Source organism: Corvus brachyrhynchos, unplaced genomic scaffold (genome assembly GCF_000691975.1).
Source record: "Corvus brachyrhynchos isolate BGI_N302 unplaced genomic scaffold, ASM69197v1 scaffold5, whole genome shotgun sequence".
Classification (NCBI taxonomy): Eukaryota; Metazoa; Chordata; class Aves; order Passeriformes; family Corvidae; genus Corvus; species Corvus brachyrhynchos.
In genome coordinates, this window is record NW_008238321.1 from 11,146,183 (window position 1) to 11,167,361 (window position 21,179).

At 39.5% G+C, this 21,179-nt stretch overlaps 3 protein-coding genes across 6 annotated transcripts in view; 2 read left to right on the top strand and 1 right to left on the bottom strand.

Annotated features, from left to right (window-relative positions):
- The window catches only part of LMTK2 (lemur tyrosine kinase 2), a 107,622-nt gene that overhangs the window by 66,998 nt on the left and 19,445 nt on the right, over positions 1 to 21,179 (bottom strand). The gene's annotated exons all lie outside the window — the stretch shown is intronic.
- The window catches only part of LOC103615444 (parvalbumin, thymic), a 20,730-nt gene continuing 1,574 nt past the window's right edge, over positions 2,024 to 21,179 (top strand). The window contains exons 1-5 of one of the 4 annotated variants that reach the window (XM_017734150.1): positions 2,024 to 2,048; positions 10,641 to 10,708; positions 11,490 to 11,622; positions 11,840 to 11,949; positions 13,241 to 14,261. In XM_017734150.1, coding sequence (XP_017589639.1) covers positions 10,648 to 10,708; positions 11,490 to 11,622; positions 11,840 to 11,949; positions 13,241 to 13,266 — 330 coding nt within the window. In that variant the 5' untranslated portion in view covers positions 2,024 to 2,048; positions 10,641 to 10,647 and the 3' untranslated portion in view covers positions 13,267 to 14,261. Of the gene's footprint in view, positions 2,049 to 8,155; positions 8,942 to 10,640; positions 10,709 to 11,489; positions 11,623 to 11,839; positions 11,950 to 13,240; positions 14,262 to 21,179 lie in introns of those variants that run through there. The other 3 variants (XM_008633492.2, XR_001862006.1, XM_017734149.1) reach the window with 3 other exon arrangements.
- On the top strand, positions 19,167 to 21,179 carry LOC103615606 (parvalbumin beta; the record flags this gene model as incomplete). The annotated part of the gene is made up of 4 exons (XM_008633667.2): positions 19,167 to 19,268; positions 19,622 to 19,692; positions 20,277 to 20,403; positions 21,137 to 21,179. Coding segments are annotated over exons 2-4 (231 nt in total), but the record flags the coding sequence as incomplete, so codon positions are not given.

The window sequence follows — 21,179 nt, forward strand, 5'->3', positions numbered from 1 at the left end:
TCCCTCTGTCCCTAAACGGGCACAATCTGATAAAATTTGAAACCACTGAGTGGGATGTGATCAACAGGAGAAGCCAGAGAGAATTTGGATTCTGGTGACTCTTTTGGGTACAGAGGCAGAGTGTATTCCCCAAACACAGAACTCAGTGTTTTTGTTAAATATAGCCCTAAACTCTCACTGTGCTTGAAAATATGTGTCAGCTTTATCTGCATTGACCAGTCTGTAATTTTACACCCTGTCAGGGACTGAAAAAACAGTCTTAACACAAACTAGGCTGAGAGCCTGTGCTTTTAGAAAACCCTGGGGCTGGAGTAAAATTCGTGGTCTTTTTTAATTTTATACGGTTGCTTTTGCACCAAGATCACACCACGAGGCTTGTGAGCAGCAGCACAAGTTCTTGATGCAGAATTATTCAGCTTTGCTCAGTTATGAGCACAGTTGGAGGAACATACAAGAACCTTAGAAACTAGAGTTTAGGAAAAAAACATTTAAGAGTGCTAGAAAGATATTTACTTCATGATTTTGGTAGAGAGACTTTCCCACCAACAAGGATCTATTAAGCTTCTTTTGTTTTCTACTGAATTGTTATTAATGAATTGCACTACTAACAGCAAAAATAAAGAATATTCCATGCATCATCCTTTAATTCTGAGTTTTCTAATAGTGATGCCAATATCCTTTAAATTAAATGCTCTGCCATTTTCAGGTAAACAAGTCTGTTATTCACTAAGTCTGCATGGTTCTCTTAAGAATGGTGCTAAAACCATCATGGGGATTTTGGGTCAGCTGAGACACAGGATATCTGATCTAGCAGTCCCTAACTGGAATTTCCTTAGTAGCTGAAACAGTAGAGGACAAGCTGAATTATCAGATTCATCAGACAACTTTAAATGGTCTAAATTAATTGGTGGTGCTAAATGCACTGATTTTCCTTTGCTAGGCTGGAGTGAAGGGAAACAAAGATAATTTTGAAAAGTATTGTTTGAGTCAAATAGTTTTTGTTTGTCAAGACTTTTTCACCCTAACGGCCTTCAAAATAATCAGGAAAGGGACTACAGAGAGATCTCATGTTTGTTGCTTTAATTGTAAACATTTCTCATCTATAATTCTATGTCTTTTTAATCTCTTCCATCTGCTCCTCATGTGTTCAGCATTCCCTGGACACAAACAGACAGTATAGTAACTATATTAGCTCAATTTTGTATTTCTTACATCAAGCCCATGTCATGCCAAGCAAGCAGGTTGGGATACTCAGTCTTACTCCTGCTGCTTATGGCAGGGTTGTAAATCTGTTGTAGGAACTGGCCCATAGGCACTGCTCACCCTTGGGAGGATGTCAGATCTCCTCAGGGGAGCAAATGGCTGCTGTATTTCAGTGGGGCTTACCCAGATTATTTTAAATAAACCAGAAAAATCTCAAGCTCTGCCCAGTCATGAGACAGTGTCTCCAAACAGGTTTTGCTCTTTTGGGAAAGCTGAATTTCAGGCTGTTTTACTCCCCAGAGGCACAGCTGAGCAGGCTGTGCAGTGCTGGCTCTGCGCTGCCCAGGGACAGCTGCAACCTTCCTGAGCCATGGGCTTGAACTGGGCTTACTGGAGAACCTGAGATAACAAGAGCCAAAGCACCATGGCCTCATTCCCAAATCTGTACTCTCAAATCCCACCTCCCAGGCAATATCCCTACACAGGGGATACCCCACAGACTGCAGCCTCCAGGAGGTTTATGGATGTTTCTATTGTGGAAAGATTGTTACAGGATTTTAACCTCTAATGATTGCACCTTTATTTTCCATTTTACTGACTGGGTTTGTTTCTCTAATAGCAGTCTTGCTATTTTTGCCATTGTTGTTGTTTATGCAGTTTTCCTTGGAAAACTCTAGGGGGTTGCTAAAGAACCGGCAGAATTAGGACACCAAGATGCAAGTGCTGCCTGATTATCAGATCATGTTTTTCATACTTCTAGTCTTAAAACTGGGTGAAATCCAATTCTGCTCACTCAGAGGAAATCCTCCTCTGTGAAGACAACCTGCTGGCCATATCAGCAGAAGGTAAGTTTCCATATTTTCCTTTTGTTAATGACACTGAGCTGCCCATATACCCAGGGTCTAAATAGAAATGTATTCTGCAAATAAAGGTGATTCTAGAAGATGTCCAAGCAAACGCTGCAGAGCAGTGGCTCACACTGTGCAGTGAGTCACTCTCGCTCGGATCCATCAGAGCCACTGCCCAGAAACCTCCCAGGACCAGCTCCATCATCAGCTTCAACAAGGCTTAGAACAACTTTCAAACCTTATTCAATGGATGCTTCTCTATCTGTTTTGTAATGCCTACATATTTAATAGAAAAATCTGTTTGTTAGCCAAATATTCATGAATGTTAAACCATGCCTAACTTTGTACTTTTCTCCACAACATGACTTGAATTCTTCTACTAGTTCTAATAATGCATACTCTTTAATTCCTATGCCAAAAAAATCCATCATTCATAACCAGAAGCATTCATAATTTAAATGACTGTCTCTGCTGTTGATGGCACCATCAATTACAGGGTTAGGTGATGGGGAAGATCTGCACTGATTAACATGCATTTTTCAACATCACTGCTCAGTAAGGTTTTATATAGCTGCAACTTTCAGGGAGTAGCTGGGATCTGGTATTCTGAAATTACCTTGCCATGGTATTCTGAGATAACAGCTCTGGAGCATTTCTTAGTAAAGGCTTCACATTTCATTTAATAATCAAATTTCAGTAACATCACATTGGCCACAGAAGTAATTGACTTTCCAGAAAAAATTCTACGTGACAAATTTTGCCCAGAACTACAGCTTGTACAGCCCAGCTCAGCATAGTGTAGGACACAGAATACACAGAATACAGAATACATTTGCAGAATGCTCTTACTCTTCAAATTCAGCAAAGTACTTACGCATTTATTCTCCTTTTCACCTGCTTTCATCTACCTCTACTCAGAAAGGGACAAGCCAATATGGAGAATTTGGGAATCAGCAAGACACCTTCTGCTTCTTCCAAAGAATTTGAAATTATTTGGATTTTCAAATCTGGGTGTTGCTGTATGGTATATCCAAATGCAAAAGTCAAAATAATAAATCAAATCCTTCAAAATTTGTAATATTGATGCAAGAATCTCAAGACTTTTTTTCTCCTACTTGTTGTCTCTGTATTATAAAGTTACTCTGTGAGTTGTCTCAGAGAATCAAAAGTGCATCAAGCATTTCTCCATTTACCTCCTCCTGTGTGAGCAGGAGCTCAAGTTCAATTCCTTTTCAGTTCAAGGGCATTTTCTGCTCTAACAAGGAACCAGGCACAGCCAGGCTGGAATTCCTGTTCCAAGGCCTCCTGATCTAGAGATTCATCCTGCCTTTTTCTGCTTAAGCTTCCCCTTTAGTAAAATTCCTTTTTAAATGTATCCTTTTTAGCAAGGTGCAGTCAGCGCTATAATTCAGCTCAGATGGAGGCCATTACAATTCAAGGAAAGAATGTTAAGTGAATTTATGACTTGAATACAATAAATTTAATTTTTCATTCAGAGAAACAGATCTGAAGTAATTTACTTCACACCCGACTGCAGCATTTTGCCAATAAAATCCACAGAGATTATAATGTGGTTTGTCCATAAATGAAAAAGAAGAACTTGCATTTGCTGTCTGCGTTGTCCTATGCTATACAATAAAGTTTGAAATCACTGGGCTATCTGGACACTGATATCACTCAGGAGCTACAGCACAAATGCAGCACTGTATAGGAAGAACAATGCCTGCTTCTGTCTTTTCATCCCACTGATCCTTCAAATATTTGAGCAGCGGAATCACTTCATTGATGCACCATTTGATTAAACCAGGCTTAGCTCTCAAATGCTCAATGGATTCTTGTTTGTAAAGACTTAATGCTTTCATATCCGATGGTTATGTCTCTAGTACCAATTTCCATATTCATTCAGCTTACTTTTCTATAGTCCTCATTCTAATTATTGTCAGTGTTGTTGGCAGCGTCTAATGAGGGATGAAGGAATGCTTCTGAGTTCCTGGGTCCGGGTGCTGTGCCCTGGAGACATGAACTCCACATTTGGACAATACCCAAACACACATCAGCCCCTTATCACGCTCTAGTTTGCATAGAAAAGAAGCCCAGCACCCCAGGCTGGAAGGAGCTGGGACAAGTCCTGACCATTTCCCGAACTCAGCAAATGGAGGAGCAGGGCATTAAGTCACACCTCACTGGGCACCTGTAAATCAGATTGGTCTGGGCTTTGTGCACAGAAAAAATCTCTCTCAGAGTCAGCATCTGGGGGTTTTGAAACCCATATATCCTTGGAACATATATATCCCCTTGAAAAGCAACTCTGCCAGAAGAATCAAAGGCCCTGCTTTATTCAGCAGTATCAGTACTAGATCAGCATAAGCACAGATAATGACCCAGTTCTTACTTCGAGCTCCTGCCATTATACAACCCAAGGAGCTGGTTCTGTTTATAGTGGGAGCTGCTGTTTACACAGTGGGGTAAGGACTACACAGGAACATACAGACAGGCTGAAAAACATCTGAGTTCATTTCAAACACATCTATATTTGAAAGCTTGCTACAACTGAGGATTATTTATAGTGCTTATAAACCACAGTCATGGAGCAGGACTGCACCAAGCTACGTAGAATAAACACATGGACTAAAGTTACAGTTCCTGTAACAAGGATCCCCTTGAGGGATTTTACCAGACGGGATTTGAAGAACACAGCTCAAGAACAGAAAATGGTAGATCAAATACTGAATTGAAGTTCTGTTTTCAGCATATATCTTTGCTTCCAACTTATCTAGAGAAGACTGCCTTGGCAGAAGTGATTTTATTTTCTACTCAAAAAACATGATTATCCTACACATACCTTGTTATTGTCATTTTTATTAGGATACTTTCAAAAATACCAAGCTTTTTGCTTCAGAATTAAAGCAGGAAAACTGATTCTATAGGTTTTCTGACACTTACTGCAAGTAATTTTAGACCTATGGATGGAGTCATCGGGAGGTTCAAGTATCTTGTCTGTTTATGAATGATTGTATCAGATTTAACAGACCCAAGAACCCACCATTTCAGAAATCAGTCTATGAGAATTTCTTTCTTTAAAAAAAAGCCTTTTTCCTTCTGCATCAATGGATGAACATTTTTAGAAAGAAACAGAAATGGAAGTGAACTGGAAAGGTTGAATTCAGGAATAAAAGTTTTGAGTTACAGCTTCAGAAATCAGATAGAATTTACATCTGGACCATATTCCTTTCAAATTCTGGAATCAGGATTGAAATTCCCATTTCAGATATGCAGGATCAGAAATTGTCTGATTTATGTAAACAATCCAGTTGGCTTAAAAATAATGTTTTATGCACGTAAGAAAAATATGAGTGAAGAAGTTTTGTACATTAACATTTTACAGGGCACTTGAAGCTGAAAAGTTGCATTGTAAATTCTTAGAATCTCTGAAAATCTACCTCAGAGGTTGAACCCACGCGACACTAGAATGATAACTGGTGAAAAATAAATTACTTAAATTTTGTAATTCATTCAAGTTTGCAAAAATAAACCAGATGCTCTTTGGTGTATTTCCCACATACAGCCTCCTCCCCCCATAGCAACAGTTCCAGCATTTTTCTTTATTCAGCATTTTACTGGGGGGTAGTTATGAGGTGTCTACAGATGGTAGGTTAAGTAATATAAACCTAAAACCACTCACAAATATTTCCAGATCTCTCCAAGAGTTATGTTCCTCAAATGACTGGAGTGTGATGCATTAATACAATTACATTAAATTACATCCATAGAGTTCCTTTCATCTGATATCTTCCCAAAACAAATTACAAGTTGAATGAATATTCTACTCTCACTACTCACATGTCATTTAACAATAGGTTAAACACATTTTGTCAGGGGATCCCTGTTCCCTGACTCGTGACCATGGATACCCCTATCAGAAGCATTCATCTCATTCATCTGAAAATGATCTCAGGCATATACAAGGCAGCAAGTCACACTTATTTAAATTAAAGCAGACACTCACACAACTGTTTGCTGCACTTTTGTCATTCTCTTGCACATGATTCACATCAGCACTCAAAGAAGAACGACAAGAACAGATTATAGAACAATCACAGAACTTATGATGACCTAAAATACAACTTTTCAGCCTGGGGAGGGAGCTTCAGATGTCAAAAGAATTAAGGTTAAAAATGGGAAGAATAAAACAATACCATGCCTCCAGAAGGCAAAGAGCCTTGAGTAAAGAGAAATGCTCAAGTCCCAGGGTTTAAAACTGCTTTTAGTGGTAACCTGACAGGCTATTTTCCTTACTTTTTCATACTTCCCCAGTTCTTCCCCTGCCAAGTTGGATGCCAGCTGCAAAGTTCCTAATAGTATTTGATTTAAGAAAGCAAAAGTGACCAGACAGATGTTTGTGTAATCTCTAATGTGGTGCTCGAAAAGAAAATGGTTGTTGGAGGCTGGTTGTAAATAGTTACATGATCCCTTTGCATTTCATCAGTGCACATGTTCTGGATCTCTAGTGCCTCCAATCTTTCTGCAAAAGTGACTCCAAAATTTGCTGGAGTCTGAATAGAGCTGAACACAGCAGAGCCCTAAATCATTTGACTACATGCTTTATCCTTAAAATCTGGGGACACAAAAGGAATTACCTTGTCAAAGCCTCTTGAAAACAAAGCACAATTTTAAAGACTGCATCCTTATGTGCTTCACATACTAAAGTTCAAGCAACAGTCCACAGGCATTAAGGGAAATAACAGCAATCAATGCTATTTTTAAAGGGAAGAGAGGGGGCGAGGGGTTAACATATGTGGAATTAGCTCTGGGCAAAATGAGAAGCCATTGCATCTAAAATCAAATGCATTCTCTGAAATAGACACCAGGGACCAAATTCCCATGCAGACTCCTGCAGTCCAAGAGTTTCAGCAGAATTTGGCCTTCCTCTTAACTTAGCTTCATTAGGTCATATCATGCCATCAGTTTTTATGTTGGACACCCTACGTACTGCGCATCAGTTGTTGGCACTATGTAGACAATTTTCCAAATTGGAGGGGGACAAAAGGGTGGTGTGTGTAAAAGGGAGAGGAATTTTTTTCCCCATTTAGAATAAAAGTAATTTCTTAGAAGAGTTTGAGGGGGGAAAGTGGTATTTGCATCCCTTCTACCAGATGTCACAAGTGACAACAAGAGCCGGTATTGAATATCTCTCCATCAAATTCTTCTTGAAATTTTTCAGTGTCAGCTGGTCAAGAACCATTCAGAAAACAGGGAAAGCTGAAATCTTCCACAGCCATTGTTAACCAATGGCTCTTCCCTGCAAAAGAATTATCTGTATCTGAAACTTTTTGTGGGGGACAGACTTGTAGGATTGTAAAAAGAAAAAATACTCGTAGCAATAATTTTTCTTACGTTTATATGCTGCAAATGAAATAACACCTCCTTCACACAGAGAATCTTTTGCAATAGTCTTTTTGTTGCTTTTTGATCAGCTGCTGTCAGTGCTGGATGCACTAAGGTCTTGCAGGTACCCTCCATTTGTCACCTTTCTGTCTGGAACCCCGATTTATTAGTGGCTGGCTTTGGTGACTGGCTAGGTCTGTCTTCCATCTTAGAGGGAAATGCTTTGGAAAAGAGATGCCTTGACACCCTCTCTGACATTAAGACAGTCTCTGCACCGTCACCTCTTACTGTGCCACCACCTCAAGCTGTGATGCCAATTGCACTGTCATCCCTTACCATCCCTTAATCCCAGCCATAATGATACCTTGTGCTGTCATCCATATGACTTGTCTTTCACTGTTCTGCTACCTCAAGCCACAAGTGAGATCCAAGCTGACAGGCTCCTCACCCAGTCAGGCTACAACATTCGTGAAAGAAAATTGAGACGATCAAATTATACCCATGAAAAAAGCAACTAGCACAAAGGAACACAGCACTGGCCAAACAATTCTAGAAAATAATCTCTCTTCTAAAAGAGATTGAAGACAGGCTGAAAACTGAAAAGACACTCTTCAGATATGGTTATAGCAATGATGTTGCTATTGAAATTTTTATCTTTATTCTGAAAGCAAAGATCTTTCATGTGGGGCTCAGGGACTTTTGTCTCAGAGACAGCTGGGCAGATCATAACCCCTTTGCTTCATACATAGCCGACTAAACAGGCTGTCAGAATCTTGCAGAATTGTAAGATTTTCTCTGGAAACATAGCAGATGAAATACCCTCCCCCAACCAACTGTTCTGATGGATTGACATCATATTATTTTACCTCCTATAGCAACAAATTAACTGTGGGGTATTTTTTTTTTCAAAACAACAACAGATCAGACATTCTGGGAGACAACATGGCTATTATTTTCCCTGATTGGTTTGCTATGCAAACAATACCTGAACAGGATACTTTTAATTTTTTCTTTTTGTTTAGTACTCCAATGATGAAACTCTATCACAAGTAGTGTCTACAGATAAGATAACAAGTTATCACATTTAAACATTCATTAAAGACGCCTCTTCAGAAGTTATTGTGCTTCATTTCATCTGACTCCTTAGATCAAGCATATGAGATAGTGGGGGGTTTCATCTTGCCCTACATCACATGGAGATGCTGGTGTTTTCTGCTTAAATCAGAGGAAATTTGACATGACTCTGTTCTTTTTGCCTATCTGGCCACTTATCTTGTTTCGTTTGCAAATATCATATGTATTTTCTTGAGATAAAAATAGTGCAAGATGATTAGTTAGGCAAGTTCATTTGACACCATTCCCCCTTCGTGACGCTGAAATCTACAATCTGTATATGGTATACAACTTAAAGTATATATATGCAAGCTCAGCTCTGCTGGAGACACACAGCAAGTGCCTTCCTCCCAACCTGAGTGCGTCCTTATTCAGTCAAGAAGACCACAAAGGTAAGCTGATTACATCTTCTGCTTTCAAAGAAACACAAAAGCAAAATGCTCCCTAAATGGAAAGCAATTAAAATATCTGCTCTTATCTCAGCTTCCAGTACGTTGTATCTTTACAAGCTGACATAGAATGGAATCGGCATTTGGATAATAGGATGGAACAAGACAGGAATGGTGCCCCTTGTAAAAAATGCTGCAATTCTTAGTTTTTCCTTCAATTCTTCCCCTGTCAGCAGTGAGAATTAGGTGAACATCTGAGCTCCAAATTATCTTGCCTAATGCTGAGAGGGGGAAGTATTTTGCACAAGAAACCACTGGGACAAAATAATCGCTAGTAAAAGAAAAGTAACTCAGCTGCCTGAGCTGGGGAAGGATCCACTGCCATCAGTGGGAATGGGTCCCATTGCTTTCTTAACAGTTTTGAGATATTCAGAAAGGGACTAAAATGATTGACAATGTCTTCTGCTGCAAACCAACAGGTACAGAGGCAGCCATTTCATATTTTAGGCAAAGTTTAAACCTGTGTTTAGATCTCAAACCAGTGCAGAGACTATAAATGGGTACCACCAGTTGATTCCTTCTCATTCCAAGCTTAGACAGGAAGAATGATGGTGCTGAAGACCAGTTAGGGATTAACAAAAAGATATTTCTATTCTCTTGTGGCTTTCAAGAATCACTTTTCCATGCCTTAGTCCCCTTCTTTCACTAACATGAATTAAGAGTAATGTTGCAAGGTTTAAACTGTAACCTGTCTGCGCTGGTGTGTGCAGTTTACCAAACTGTAAATACATCAATGCACTAAAAACTGTTCAGAAATGCAGGCAATATAGCATTTTGTTAAGTGATACATACTACATTGGCAAACTATTGCAGCTGTTGGTGCCTGAATGGCACAGAGTATTTTTCTCAAATGAAGTGCTGCTGTGTCAGAATAAAACACCTCCTCTGCTCTACTAAGTCCTAATACTTCTCTTCTAAAGACAACAATCTACTGAAATGCCCAAATCTGGGCAAAAATATGGTTTATTATAACCTATAGCAAAAAAACCAACCAACCAAACAAAAAAACCTCAGAAAATACTGACAAAAACCTTTTCCAAAGCTCTCATGAAATGTAGTCTTTCAGTGATGCAGCAGCCCAACAAGCCACATTTATTTTTGCAACTAAATAGGGGAGGAACTTACTCTCCAAATTTACATGAGTAAATTTACTATCACTAATTCTACACTAATATTTTCATTCTTTGTGAAGATCACTACATCTATCGATAATAATATGGGACTTTTAACATTCCAGTTACACTTATTCCATATAGTTCTAGGGGACATACCGAACCTTATTTCTTGTGTGTGCTGTAAATACATTCTGGGTTTTATTGAGTAATAATCCACCTCCAGGAAAACCCACACAGAAGTCATGAAGTTCTGTTGTGCTGGACACCTTTGATTTGCTCTCCCAGAGCAGCAGAGGCATCAGATCTTCCTGAAGCCCCACGCTCCCGCGTGCAGAATTCCTCCCTCATTCCAGCTTTCAGTGGAAGCACCTGCTGCAGACATCTGTTACAGCGTGCTCCACTTGCCATCAGATGAATAATGTCTCCCCTATCACACACTGTCACTGCAGCAACTTCAAATGGAGCCATGAAAGTAGGAGAGAAGTCATTTTAATGACAAAGTAGCTCACATTTAATTTATTTTACAGTTCAACAATGGCCATCACTGACATCCTCTCTGCTAAAGATATTGAATCTGCTCTCTCCAGCTGCCAGGGTAAGGAATGGTCGCTCTGCAGACAGAAGATGCATATCATTTTTATGTCTTACGATGACATGCCTATCATTTTCCCCTTAGATTCCTTCCCTGTGAGATCTCTTTCTAAGCTACATTACAATATAGCCCCTTAAATTCAAAAGGTCTCACAAGTGGTGAGCAGCAATTAAAGGGCCACAGTTGCAGTTAGGGCTGGCTTAACACTAAGCTGTCAGTGTCTAAACCTGTTAAAGACTTAAATTTAAAGTTAGCCTTTTCCTTCAAAATATCATAAAAAGCCTCAGCTTGCAGAATCAGAGTGTCATTTGTGAAGCAGTGATCAGTCTCACTTCTCTCAAGAGCTGCTCAGTAAGATCAAGCCAATTTCTCAAATACTCAAAGATCTGGTTTGTCTGTGTATTACTTACTTTTCTATCAAATTCTTCACCTAAGTAAGGACTCTGTGAATATGAATTAAGAATTACAGGAGTTGTTTGTAAGTCGCAGTAGCACCCTCTTAATATTTATTATTAATTGCATGTGACACATGGCATAAATCCTGGTTTAGCAGAATGTGCATTGCAGCAGAAAACTTCAAACTGGCTGAAAGGAAACGTGACCACAGGCACAGAGTGATTAAAAAGGGAAATTATTATCCAGTGTATCTGCTCTTTTGCCACACCAGGGAAAAAGAGAAAGAGAAGCAGGCTGCTGCTTCAGAAAAGACATACATATTCACAAGGAATACATACAGTAGTAGCAACTTCAAGGGAGAATACTTAATGACTTCTGTTTCTTCCAGCTGATGATTCCTTCAACTACAAGGCTTTCTTCTCCACGGTTGGTTTATCCAGCAAAACCCCTGATCAGATAAAGAAAGTTTTTGGAATCCTTGATCAGGACAAGAGTGGTTTCATTGAAGAAGAGGAGCTGCAGTAAGTACTGTTCAGCTGCTCTATTTCTTTAAACAACGAAAACATTTGAAGTTGTTTGGTGTCCTAGAAGAAACCCTTGATGTCATTTTAAAAATAAAACACAAATCCTTGTCTTTCCTTGAATCTGTGTGGATTCCCTCAGATAATAAGAGCAGACGTTACCTTATGGGGCATTTCAGAGAGTAAAACTCAAGCACAGCACCCTGCTCTATTTCAGGCTGTTCCTGAAGAATTTCTCTTCAAATGCCAGAGTCCTCACCTCGGCAGAGACCAAGGCTTTTCTGGCTGCAGGAGACACTGATGGTGATGGCAAAATTGGAGTGGAAGGTAAGATTTTGGAAAATGGATAAAATTCGTGGTTTAAAATGCACACATTTAGGGCTGCATTTAAACTGGGGCAGGAAGAATACACAGGAGTACTTTGGCCTGATACTTTCTGCCACAATTTTTATATGAGCAAATACTCCTTTATTTTCATATTTTTATTCCCATTTGGTCTCTGTTGCAGGAACAGAATATTTAGGCCCAGTGTAGAGTCTGGTCTTCCAAGCAATGATAACAGCTTTGGGTTAATCCTGCTGTGTGTCTGATCCATAGACTCAATGTGCCAGATTCTTAAAATGTTCAGAACACCTGAATTTCTCTGAATTTCCATTTCTGCAGTGAATACTCTGCACTTCTGGCCATACAACACTTCCATTTTTAAACACACTCTCTACCTAAAGAAACTTATTTCTTCATCTTCTGCTATCAAACATTGGCCAATATTACTGAGTGCTTAATGCACTAATGTAAAACACGAAGGGTATTGTTTCTCAAGGCTGCAACCGCTGCGGTGCAGAACAGGATTTTGTGCTGGAAAATCATCTGATAAGTGCACATTTCGCTGGGCAGTCCTTCAAGAAACTCAATCAAATTCCTGAAGAAAACCTCAGGGATGATGTGAACTAGCCAGGATATTTCTTTTAGAAACTGCAGCACAGAAAAATAGGACATTATGCATCATGTATTAGAGATGAAGTCACTGAAAACAGGGCTGTCTCAGCTGAACTAGGACAGGTGGCAGTAACTCCAACAGACACACGTGCTAATCTTAGCCAGATTTGGGAGGAGAAGGAGATACACTATTGGAGGAATTTGCTTTAGCAGCAGCTTTTGCAGCTTCTGTTTATGAGCCCCAAATAGGGCATTATATTATGCAGATCTTAGCCCTTAACCATTGAATCTCCCATTCTGGAATTACTTCACTACAGATATTTTTTATTTGGAACAACAAAACCAAAAAAAATTCTTCTCACTGAGAGCTACAGGCTCTTCTTCCTTGGATATTATCGAAGTTTGTAATGGGGTAAAGTTAGTTTACCTTTTAGTCAGGATTTCCTACAAATACAAATTTACAGACACACTCCTCCTCTCTGCACTTACTCTTTTTAAGGAGTGAAAAATCTGTTACGCCCCCAGAATCTCAGTTTAGCAGTAGCTTGTGCAGTGTTATAATAACTTTGGGAGCCCTCCATGCCTAGGAGCTTTAGTCATTTTTATCTACCTTTTTTAAGATGTCAAAAAACCACTTTCCACGAGTTTTATTCCCTGCTTTTCTCACTTTCTTCCTTGACAGAATTCCAGTCTCTGGTGAAGGCATAAACAGCATTAGACCAAAGGAACCTTGGACTGACTCTGCCAATTACCTCGTCCAACAGGCACTTAGCACTCAGCATGTGTTTGTACATTTTTATATTGTTTCAGGCATTAACAGGTCCCCACACAGGAAGTTCACACACCTGACTGCTGAGAAATCTTGCAATGTTTTGGTCACATGGCATTGTTACATTTCTATTGTAAAGAAGGCACTTTGTGATTTTCAACCACTGATAATGTTGAAATTGTGGCTGGGAGCAGGGAGAAAAAATTTAAAAATCAACTAAACAAAAAGGTCCTTGGGGGAAAAGCTGCTGTTTAAAATTTTGTTTAGGTTCTCCATCCTCATACTTGAGCATGCTGACTTGCCAGACACAGTTCTGATGATCTTAAGCCATATGATATCTTCTAAGGCTTAATTGTACTGATTTAACTGAGGTTTATTTCTGATTAATTCTCTGATACTTGAGGAAAAGCAATGCTAACAAGATAGCTAAAGATAATTCATATTAAGTCCCAACCCTATGAATATGAGAAAAAAAATTAAGACATTTAAGAGGAGTTCACACATAGCTCAAAGCACAGAATAAGTTTGTGAGTAATTTTACAAAATAAAGTAGTAGATTACAGCGTAATGGTATTGCCAGAAAGTGTTTATGGCCTAAAATGTGACTCTCCCTTAAGAAGATTTATCTTTCATGAAATCTAAGGCAGCTGTGAGATAGAGGAGAAGGGTCTAATCCTACTCTGACACTGCCACAAGTCATGGGCCCCTGACAACCTGGGCCACAGGCCTGGAGGTTTTTCCATGAATCATGAGCCTGTTGCTTTTTGTCTCTTAACATGTACAAAGCAATAATACTTGGCCACATCTGTGAATTTCTGTATTTTCTACAGATGAAACTACAGCCAATCTTGCTGTTTGATTACCCTAAAGCTGCTACATTGTTAAATAATGGCCATTACTCAACTCTGTCATTTATTGTATGTATTATCATCTATATGTTGCATAATATCAGCAGTTTTCTTCAGTCTGAAAACTAAGAACTAGTCTTCCCTTTGGTAAGTGTCTTACAGGGTTTAGAGTTGGTTATGGCATTGTCTTCATTAGTAGGCAAAGTAAATAATGCTCATGGCTAAATGCAGACATCAGCAGGCTGAGTGGATGTTGTGCATTTCTGGCTGAGTGTGTCAGAAATTTCCCCACCAAGATTTAGCTGTTTCCTTCCCCGTGTACAGTGCTGTGGCTCCAGCTCACAAGCAGACTGTCCTTTCAATACTCCTCGCTGAAACTGAATGATAATTATGATTTGGCAGCTGTTTTGAAGAAGAGCAGAAACAAAGCCTTCTGGAACTTTTATGTAACATCCAGTGTTGGCATTTCCATGAATTGCAAGATGATTATGTGAGGCAAGCACAGCTCCCTCATTTCCCAGGCACGTAAGAGAGCTGGTGGACAGATTTAAGATGGCTAATGCAAAAGAGGAATTCTAGCAATCAGACTTGAAGCCTTGGCAGAATTACAATGATTATAAATCCTAATTCTATCCCCACTGCCTTTGATGTTAAATCTGGGCTTAAATTATAGCTGCTGTTAATTGCAGCACTGAAATATTTTGCATAATGATGAGACACTGTTGGTTCCTTTTACCTTAATTATTTCCCTGCTGAAGAAAAAAACCTGGGGCTACCCAGATCTGCAGCAATATCCAGATGTAATATATACATTAGCTCTTCACACTGCTGATCACTAAACTATCCTGCCACTGGCTCACAAGCAGATGGCACATACAGTACCAGAAGCGCCAGACCTGACACTGCATTCCTTGCACCTTTGAGAGTCTCATGTGGAATCCAAGAAATGCAAGACTGCACAGTGGCCCATCCTGTATTTCAGAGATGCAGAACAACTGCACATCACTGCCTTGTGCTACAGGGGCACGAAGCACTCCCAAGAATCAGGGAATTCTTGTGCAAGCTGCAACTTCACCTATGCTTAAAAGAAAATCTGTTCTTCTTAAATAGTGACTTGCAGCAAGAAGATGTGTTTTAAATCTGGTTAAAGTCACCCAGCCATTTCACTAGAAGGAGTTATAATAAAACTCCAAGAAGTCCGCAATTCAAAAAAAAAGCCCATAGGCTTCAGCAAAAATGCCACCTACTGTCTGTTAAGGTTTCTGTGGGCACATTTTAGATCCACATTGTAACCAAACTAGAGGAGTATTTTTCAACTAAAGGAAACAAATTCAACAAATGTAAAGTTTTCTGGGAAGGTTCATTTTAATTAACTTCAGTCCGTGGCAGCCTTTTTTTAGGGAATATCATGGAGTGTTCTCTGAACTTGACAATGCCATCGTGCTAGAGAAAAACTTTGGTTGCAGGGTGTCTACATGAATGCCAACTGAAGTAGCAAAGAGACACATGGTTGGTATCACAATGTCACCATAATTCAGGTACAGAATCAGAGACTAATTCCTGATAGAAAGGTTCTCTGGAGGTCTCTGGTCCAATCACTCCCTCAGAAGGGCACATTGCTCTAAGATGAGTTTGAGTATCTTCAAGGATAGAAGTTCTAAGTAAGGATTAAATCTGCATCAAGTTGTTATGAATGAATTACACAAATAAAACACTGCTGAGTACACAGTTGAAAACTAAAATTCTGTTAGAAATTGTTTATGCTACATCAAATCAGAAAGGATCTAACAACCCCTGGTATTTTCACACTGATCACCTGCTCTCAGGTTTAGAGTAAGACCATCCTACTCACTATAATACTCAGTATAAGACTGCTTCATAGTTCCCAGCATAAAGGAGATGTGGTTTATGTGTTTTACCTTCACTTAGGACAATTAAAGAGCAACCCAAATTGTGAGTGGTAGATCTGAATTCCACTAGGCCCAAAGACTGTGAGTTCTCAGACACCTCAGTCCCTTAGTCGTCCTGTGTGAGCAGTTTAACCTCTAATCCTCCCTACAGTTCTTATGAAATAAAGACATACTACGATCCCTTTAAGCAGGAACAAAACACAAAGAAATTGATTGCCCTACACAAGCTCTTAGAAAAAGGATACAGAGGGCCAGGGTCACGATCCCAAGCTACCCCAGTACTCTAGCCACTGAATTTACCACCTCTTGTAAACCAAAATTTTGGGTTGTCCTGAAAGAGGAGCAGAACCAAGCATGAGATAAAACCTCCTGGTGTTTAGTGGAAGCTGGCTGCCCCCTAATTTCATGTTCCTTTGGAAATACCAATCCAAAAGCCATTTGTAAACTTCAGATTCAATTTCAGCTCTCCAACTGTTTGAAATCTCAGTCATCTTCTAACAAGTAGAGAGCACAGAAAGGGCAAGGGGATGTCAGAACATTCATTGCACATATAGACAGGTACAGTTCCTTCACTGAGTTAGCAGCCAGCCCATGTGGAAAATCTTTGATGCAGCATCATCAGAGGCGCCTGGAGCTCTTCACACAAACAGTGTGGGCAGAGGGGGCCAAGGCTGGATTAATTTCCTGGAATGGGTTACTGAAATAGATACATCTTGATTAAGTCCCTGTACAGACATGTACCTAACACTTTCACGCTTAATTTTTCCATGCATTTTAAAACATTTTAATAAGAGGATACTGTGGAATACGAACTAAAGTGTTCACATTTTACAAACTTCATTTCCACCTTAGTTTTGATTGTAAACACAGAAAGATACCATGTTTTTGGTCTGGACTTTCTGGTACACTTTCTGTACCAAAGATCTATAGAGCACATCAGCAGCTGAGATATGGCTGCTCCAGAACTTCTGATTCGTTGGTCAGCATGCCCTACAGTCATGAAAACAAGAAAATCAGTTTTGTATATCAAGCTTCAGAAGAGAAAATCAGACCATCACTCCAGTTACAACAGAAAAAGAAGGTACCCTTAGACAATGCCTTTCCCTGCAGGTACGAAGGGATTGTTGACCCTAAATTCAAAGGGGAACTTCTGCCCAAGTAGAATATGCAAATACTTGACTCAAATGGAATCACATCAGTTCCATCACAATGACATATTAATCATTTTTATAGACTGTAAAAAGCCTGTCTTTTCTAGACACTGACTTCCTGCTTTAACTCCCAGGCTTCCAGAACAAATTGATTTCATATTTGCAATGATCTCCATAATGGACTGTAAAATTCAGCCAATATAAAAATAAACACAGTAAACCCTGGTTTTGTTAGACAGACAAAATAACCTGTTTTTCTAAATCATCATGAAAGGAAAGCTCTTGGGAATTATCTCAGACTTTTCAGTTCAGTCTGTTTATATTCCTGTTCTTTCAAGCGACTTGGTAGACTAGACTTTTTTTCTTTTAAATACCTGTTCCTTCCTCTCTTCCCCTCTGATGAACACGCTCCTGTTATCCTGTTCTCATCCTGGTCCGCAGTTTTCCCTCTCCCGCAGTCCCTCAGCGCTCTCACGGCTGGACTTGCCTGTCTTTGGTGCCACCTTCGGGCAAGTGCTGGTTTGCCACAGAAATACTCCAAAACTCTTCTCTATAAATGCTTTGTAATCTCAGTGTGGGCTCCTCACAAGGATTACTTCTTGAAGGCTCAGTAATTCCCATACAATTATCAGATTGTCTCTGATCCTAGGCCAGACTCTTGATTATTTCCTAGTAACCTGAGCCAAAGGCAAAGCTAGATTCCCAATGGGAAAACTGAACAATCTAATTTAGATATCCACCTGTTTGGGTTAAAATGCCTTTAAAAGTAACTTGTTCAGTTGATCTTATATCATCCAGAAAAGTTAGTTTTCACAGTTTTCAGTTTACCACACAGCATGGGTTTAAAATAACATAGTCAGTGCTCGTCTTAAAAATTCTTCTCTTGAAGAAATCAAGGGGAACTGAGGTAGATGAGGTTTTGTCTGTATTTTCATGTACATAATTTTTGAAAGACAGCAGCTTTATGATATAGTGGTTAGAGGACAGGCTTCATTTTAAATGTTCTCATCACTCAAATGTTATTTAAACCTAAGCAATACTCCAGCCATGTTTACATAAGTGTCAGTGTGAAATGTTTTCCCAATGGCTTTTTGCACCAGTGGACAATTCCAACTGTTCTCAACGGCATTAAGTTCCAATAAATTTAATGAGATAACTGAGTGGGGTCCCTATTAGTACCCAGTAAGAGAAAGAGCTGCAGTTTGATTTTAGCTGCTGAGACCTTACAGAAGTTTATTTTTTCAGCCCAGCAAGGAAGAACCAAATATCACTGATTTCACTGCTCTGTTTCCCTCCTGGCCATAATTGACTCACCCTCCCGCATCCTGCTGAACAACTGACAATCTTCATTCTATAAACTGACACATTTACTAGGATGATTTAAAAATGTGCACCATGCAATTAATTAATGCTGAGCAAATGCTGTCAAGATTAGACTTTTATAGCTAACCAAAGCTTATATGACAACTCATTAAAAGTACTTTGGGCTGAAGAAGTTTTGTCTTTGAGCTTGTACTTGTATATCAGATACATCTGTTACAAATGTATCAGTATTCGTATGTTTTGAAGACTACTAGGGCAACTGCAGGAGTAGTGTTTCACAGGTAATTCCTATCAGGACTGGGCCCTTAAAAGTCAAAGTCTCCTATGAAGATGTCAATTTCTTGCTATCATTAAGCACTTAAAAATGCATGTATTTTTTCATTTATACATAAAAAGTAATTAATTTCACTAAAATAGGTGCAAGCTGAGAGGATTTACTGTATATAGCACGAAACCTTACATATTCCTTTGGGATATAAATATCAATCTGATTAGCTAGCAGGTCTTGTCAGCCACAGTAACTTATCCCCTGGGGTATCTGAGCCATCACGTGGCTCTAGGACTTCTGTAAAAGGTCAAGGGGACTTAACTAAGGTCTGTATAAGTCCTTCTCTATGTCATTTGAAAAAGAATTAAGTCAAGAGGACTCTGCAGATCTTTTACCTGACAATATTTTCTGTTCTTGGCTTGGGGAAAACTAAGTGGCCAGGTGAGTTCAATCTTTCCTCTGGAGCTTTAGAGGACATCACAATAATTCACACAAAAAATGCATGGAAATAACCAAAGATGCCTGAATGCTGGGCAGTTCTGTAAATAGATTTGGCTTTGTCCTCAGCTTGTGCACCTGAAGACTTAACTAGAAACACCAGTGACGCAGATGCACGATGTGCATCTGAACTAAAGGATGGAGCAGTTGGCTCCTGCAGGGCAGCTCCCCTGTTCTGCCCTGGGACCTGGGCTCACCTGCCCCCTGACGAGACCTGGCTCCCCTCAGGGCCAGCTCCACAGCTGAGAGAGCAAGAGCAGTGGCAACGCTACCCAACAGTATTGTTCATTTTGCAGTGGTCTTGGCATGGCTCTTCCCAGTATCCTGACAGAAGCTGAAATTGCTGCTGGTCTACAGAGCTGTCAAGGTAACATTTATGTTTTAAATTTGGGTTTTCAGTCTGTTTATCAAATTCCTCTGTCCTTGCTACCCCAAAGTCCCAATTCCAATGGAAACAGAAAATGGTTTCTTACTTAATGCAAGGTAATGGAACAGATGCGAGTTTTAATCTTGGCCAGCCAAGGTACAGGCACCCATCATTTGTTCATTGCAGCAATTTTAAGGATGAAAAAATCCAAAGGCTGAAATCCCACAGCAGAAATCCTGTTTTTTCAGAGAAACTGCTGATTTCAATACAAGCACGATATTTATCATCATGTTCTGCAAATATGTCTTTCAGTGAAGTATCAATTTACACGGGTATGTTCCTGCATGCTGAAGACCACAGTCACTATTTCATTATCTTCCTAGGTGTGAGATATCATTGATGGAAAAATCCCATTGATCTGATATAAACTCAGGAAAATCCAAAACTGTTACTTGGGATTTGTAGTTAATCCTCACTGTACTACAGAATAGTTTGCTGCTTTTTGATCAAGAAGCTAATTCTTTTTGTTCCAGATGTTTGACTACTTTTCTTCATCTCTTCTTATTTCCATCTGCTTATTTCAGCTGCTGATTCATTTGATTGCAAAACCTTTTTTGTCAAAGTGGGTCTCAAGTCCAAAGACCAAGCTGACAAAGTCTTTGGAATTCTTGACCAGGACAGGAGTGGCTTTACCGAGGAAGAGGAATTGAAGTAAGTAAATAAAAAAGTTACCAACAGGGTTGTGTTTTATCATCTTAAAATGCATGATAAGATCAGAAATATTCCCGTTCCTCCTGCCCCTTTGGATGGGAGACAATTGTGTTTGCGCACCTGTGTGTGAGTGCTGGTGCTGGAGGAGCTGCAAGTCAAATAACAAAGGCAAGGCTGGATCACAACGGGAAAACTCTCTGACAGCACTGAAAATACTCATTTCATGTAGCAATAACTGTCAGACTCTGAAGATAAAAATAGAAGTTCTGCTACAGCTGTTTTTTATTATTATAAGATTTTTTACCAGACTGAATTCAAAGGGCCATTTTTCTCTCATCTTTCTTCCTGTCACATGAATTCTACCTTCCAGATCACATTCATCTGACTTTGAAGTTAAAATTAAGGTTAGAGAAATTCTTGCTGCTAAGACTCTGCATCCTAGGAGAAAGAAGCAAGATAACAAGGGAGGGAAGATGAATCCTGCCACTACAGAGTCAGTGTTAATTTTACTTTTTTAATCCAATGAAACCAAGATGCCACCAAGGATTTTTACAGGCTGTGATGCAGCATCCTCTGACTTCCTTACCCTCACTCTCAATGAAGTTAGAGGAAGTTTTGCCATTAATAGTTCTCAAGAATTGAATTAAGCTTGAAATTTTGCAGCTATTACCAATCCAAACCCTGAACACTTTCAGTACTGTGTCTCACTCGTTTGTTCTCTCACCTTTAACAGACTTTTCCTGAAGAATTTCTCAGCCAGCGCCAGAGCTTTGACT